Below are 3,884 nucleotides of genomic sequence, written 5' to 3'. Positions count from 1 at the left end.
TTTGGGATGTTTTTGTCAGGCAGGTGGATTAGACAGCAGGGTTTCCTCTAGAATCCTCCCCATCACTCCTCACCTGTAAATACAATGGGCTGCAGTTAGCACCCATTGGGGATGGATGAGGGAGCCTCCGCAGACATGCATGTGTCTGACCCGAACGCTCACCTGCCAGGGCCACTTTCCCTCTTCAGCGTCCACCCCTCCCATGATCTTCATAAAGGGTTGGCCACACACTGAGTGAGGACGAAAAGAACTCATAAGAATGAGGCCCTCTCTTCATGTTAGCGTTTCCACAGAAAGTACCACGTGCCCCCAACGATAGCCAAGGAGACTGTGTCCTGTTGAACACCACAGGCACTTCATACCCTCAAGGCTACCTGTCATACAGGCCCCATGGCAGTCATATCCCCCTGAAGCCACGGGCAAGGCAACCGGACTAGACGCTTGAGCTACACCCATCTCTTGGGTTCAGGGTGTCATCAGCTCCCACTCCGGGCCGCGTCACAGCCCTCCCCTTGCCACAGACAACTCTTACCAAATTACCTAAGGAAAAGTTCGCGAAAGGAGAGCGCGTGGTGGGCATTTTGTAGGCCACCATGGACGTGTGCACCCTGGTGGGTGGCGGTGGGTTTCCCCTCGGGGCTTCACTAAGCCCCGAGGGGAAACTGGAAGTAGAGAGTACAGAGGCAGCTGCCCAGGCCTCACAGGGCTTTGGCTGAAGCAGCAAGAGGCAGGTTATGAGACCTAGAGAGCCACCCCCGGACGCCATGCCACCTCGTAGGCCACCTCCCCTCTCCCAGGAAGGTGGCACCCGCTCCCCAGGCTCACGTGGCCACCCTCGGTTCTGCCAGGAGAAACGGGCTCTCCGAAGGGCCACAGGAGGCGCCAGTGAGTCAGAGGCATCAGTGGCGGGTCATGGCTTCTTACTTTCACTCACTTCCTGACACACTGAGCACACCCCGGCCTGGGACAGAGTAGTCAGCCATCCTTGATGGAGACCTCCCAATTCAGGACCCTTACTTCCGGTGGAGCCTGGCGTAGAACTGGTAAGGTCAGAACTCTGGAATGAGAGAGGAAGCCCTAAGTCTCCAACAAGGCACCTCAAAGTGAGATTCATTCACCAGACTCAGCTATGGGACAAGTTGAAAGAAAATTAGCAAATGTCCAGGCCTGGAGAGATGGCTCAATGGTTAAGAGCTCACAGTGCTCTTACAAAGGACCGCTGTTCAATTCCAGCTCCCTCTTGGAAATGTACACCATTCTTAACTCCAGTTCCAGGGGATCCAGTGCCCTCCTCTGGCCTCTGTGGGCTCTAGACATGCATACAAAATGCAGGCAATTTCTCAGACACAGAAAATAAAAATAAATATATGTTTTTAAGTCAGCTACCAAAGATACCCGTGAGTTAATCCGTTTCAACTACTCTATGCCCTTTTTGTCTCCTGTGGTAACTCATGGCTTTATCTTTGCTGCCCAGATGCTCAGGGCTCTGATCCTGGGCATCATCACCCCTGTTGAAGTGGGAGGATGGAGAGACGATAGCAGCAAGTTGTGACTTTCTGTGCTTCTCGACTTTCCCTAGCTGAAAGAGGAGAGCCGTTGCATTTTCCCAATCAATTTATGTTTAATGTCTTGGTGTTGGGGTTTGAGTAAGAATGGCCCCCATAGACTCACATATTTGAAAACTTGTCCCATAGGGAGTGGCACTATTAGGAGGTGTGGCCATGTTGGAGGAAGTATGTCATGGTAGGGGCGGACTTTGAGGTCTCACATGCTTAAGCTATGCCTAGTGTGGCTTACAGACACTTCTGCTGCTTGCAGATCAAGATGTAGAACTCTCAGCTCCTCCTCCAGCATGTCTGCCTACATGCTGCCATGTTTCCCACCATGATGATAATGAACTAAACTTCCAAAACCATAAGCCAACCCCAGTTAAAGGTTTTCCTTTATAGGAGTTGCTGTGGTCATGGTGTCTCCTCACACCAATGGAAACCCTAACTAAGACACCTGGGGGAGGGGCACATTCTTTAGGGTGCTCTTTTGGTCACAAGAAGGGTAGGAAAGCATGTCATCCATTCCAATAGTTGTACCCCCACCCACCAGGAGCCCTCTGCTTTCAAACTGTTTCTTTTTGAGACAGGGTTATCTCATGTGTGCAGAGACACCTCTCGATCATCTGTGCAGCCAAAAACGACCTAGAGCTTCAGACCCTCCTCCCCACATCTCCCAAGTCCTGGAACCACAGGCAGGAACCACCACACCAAGGCTATGCAGGGATATTTAAAAAACAAAAAATGGGCAGGGCGGTGGTGGCACAGGCCTTTAATCCCAGCACTTGGCAGGCGGAGGCAGGCAGATTTCTGAGTTCAAGGCCAGCCTGGTCTACAGAGTAAGTTCCAGGACAGTCAGGGCTACACAAAGAAACTCTGTCTCGGGAGGGCGGCGGGGAGAAATGGGCTGGGGAGATGGCTCCTCAGTGGTTAAGAGCACTGACTGCTCTTCCGAAGGTCCTGAGTTCAAATCCCAGCAACCACATGGTGGCTCACAACCACCATCTGTAATGAGATCTGACACCCTCTTCTGGTGCTACAGTGTACTTAGCTATAAATAAATCTTTAAAAAAAAACAACTGAGTGGTGGTTGAATATCCCTTTAATCTCAACAATTAGAAGGCAGAGGCAAGAGGATCTCTGTGAGTTCAAGGCCAACCTGGTCTATGGAGAGAGTTCTAGGACAGCCAGGGCTACACAGAGAAACCCTGTCTCAGGGGGAAACAAAACAAAACCACCCAGAGTTCTGTGCATGCTAGGTAAACCCTCTTACCAACTGAGCTACAAGCCCAGTGCAGCAAGAAACGTCTACCATCTTGTGGGAAACTAGAAGAGTTAGCCCACACCTATTTGAACCAACACACTGAGCTTCTGGTCGGCTCATTCCCAATCTGGGCTTACGTCATAACTACCTATAGTTCTCAAAGCCCATGTGAATTCTCTTTGTAAGGAAGCTTTTTTTCCTCCTGCCTCATGCTTTGGCCCTTTTCTAGAACATGCTGGGATGTGATTCTGGCTATTAGACCCAGAAGCAGTGAAGGCTGATTGAAATGGTACAGGACTCAAATTGTCAATACAACTTTATAATACGACTTCTTCAAGTTAAGCTCTGACATCTCCACGCTAAACAAGGCAAGACCTGTCAAATGAACGGGTGGGGCTGACCGCTTCTATTATCAAGAGAGGTCCAATGCAGCTAAGAGGTCAGGAGATCACAAATTTGCTCAAATGTGACCCCATTTAAATTATCCTCGCTTTTCCCAAATCAGTGCCTTAACTCTCATGTAAGACATTAGTGAAGCTGTTCATTTGTGTTGAAACTGAAGCAGCCCCAGAGATTAAACAGAGCATTTATTGCAACTATCTCAATGGTATGATTATACGGAACATGAAAATACTTCAGATCCTTTTAATCATAAGGTTAGAAATCATAGAACTGAGTCGGGTAGTGGTGGCGCATGCCTTTAATCCCAGCACTTGGGAGGCAGGCAGATTTCTGAGTTCGAGGCCAACCTGGTCTACGGAGTGAGTTCAGGACAGCCAGGGCTATACAGAGAAACCCTGTCTCAAAAACAAAACAAAACAAAACAAATCATAGAACCTTTTAATCCAGGCGGGTAAGATCAGAGATTGCCAGTCAGACAAATGGCTCAGAGGATGGAGGTGCTTGCCATGCAAACCTGACCACCTGAATTGAACCCCCAGAACCCACACTAGAAGAAGACACCCAATCCAAAAAGTTTTCCTAAGCTCCACACATACTTCTGTATACACACACACACACACACACACACACACACACACACACTGCACACGCGCACACGCATACATGCTACA

At 49.5% G+C, this 3,884-nt stretch overlaps 1 protein-coding gene across 2 annotated transcripts in view; it reads right to left on the bottom strand.

Annotated features, from left to right (window-relative positions):
• LOC116072731 (serine protease 42) overlaps positions 1 to 1,011 on the bottom strand; it is a 6,011-nt gene extending 5,000 nt beyond the window's left edge. The window contains exons 1-2 of one of the 2 annotated variants that reach the window (XM_031344255.1): positions 935 to 1,011; positions 74 to 230 (exon numbers count right to left, since the gene is read on the bottom strand). In XM_031344255.1, the coding sequence (XP_031200115.1) occupies positions 74 to 230; positions 935 to 983 (206 nt within the window). In that variant the 5' untranslated portion in view covers positions 984 to 1,011. Of the gene's footprint in view, positions 1 to 73; positions 231 to 540; positions 810 to 934 lie in introns of those variants that run through there. The other variant, XM_031344254.1, reaches the window with a different exon arrangement.
• Positions 1,012 to 3,884: the final 2,873 nt, after the last annotated feature.

Source organism: Mastomys coucha, unplaced genomic scaffold, assembly GCF_008632895.1.
Source record: "Mastomys coucha isolate ucsf_1 unplaced genomic scaffold, UCSF_Mcou_1 pScaffold23, whole genome shotgun sequence".
In the NCBI taxonomy this organism is placed as follows: Eukaryota; Metazoa; Chordata; class Mammalia; order Rodentia; family Muridae; genus Mastomys; species Mastomys coucha.
The sequence above is the reverse complement of the archived record's forward strand: the minus strand, read 5'-3'. Positions and strand labels throughout refer to the sequence as shown.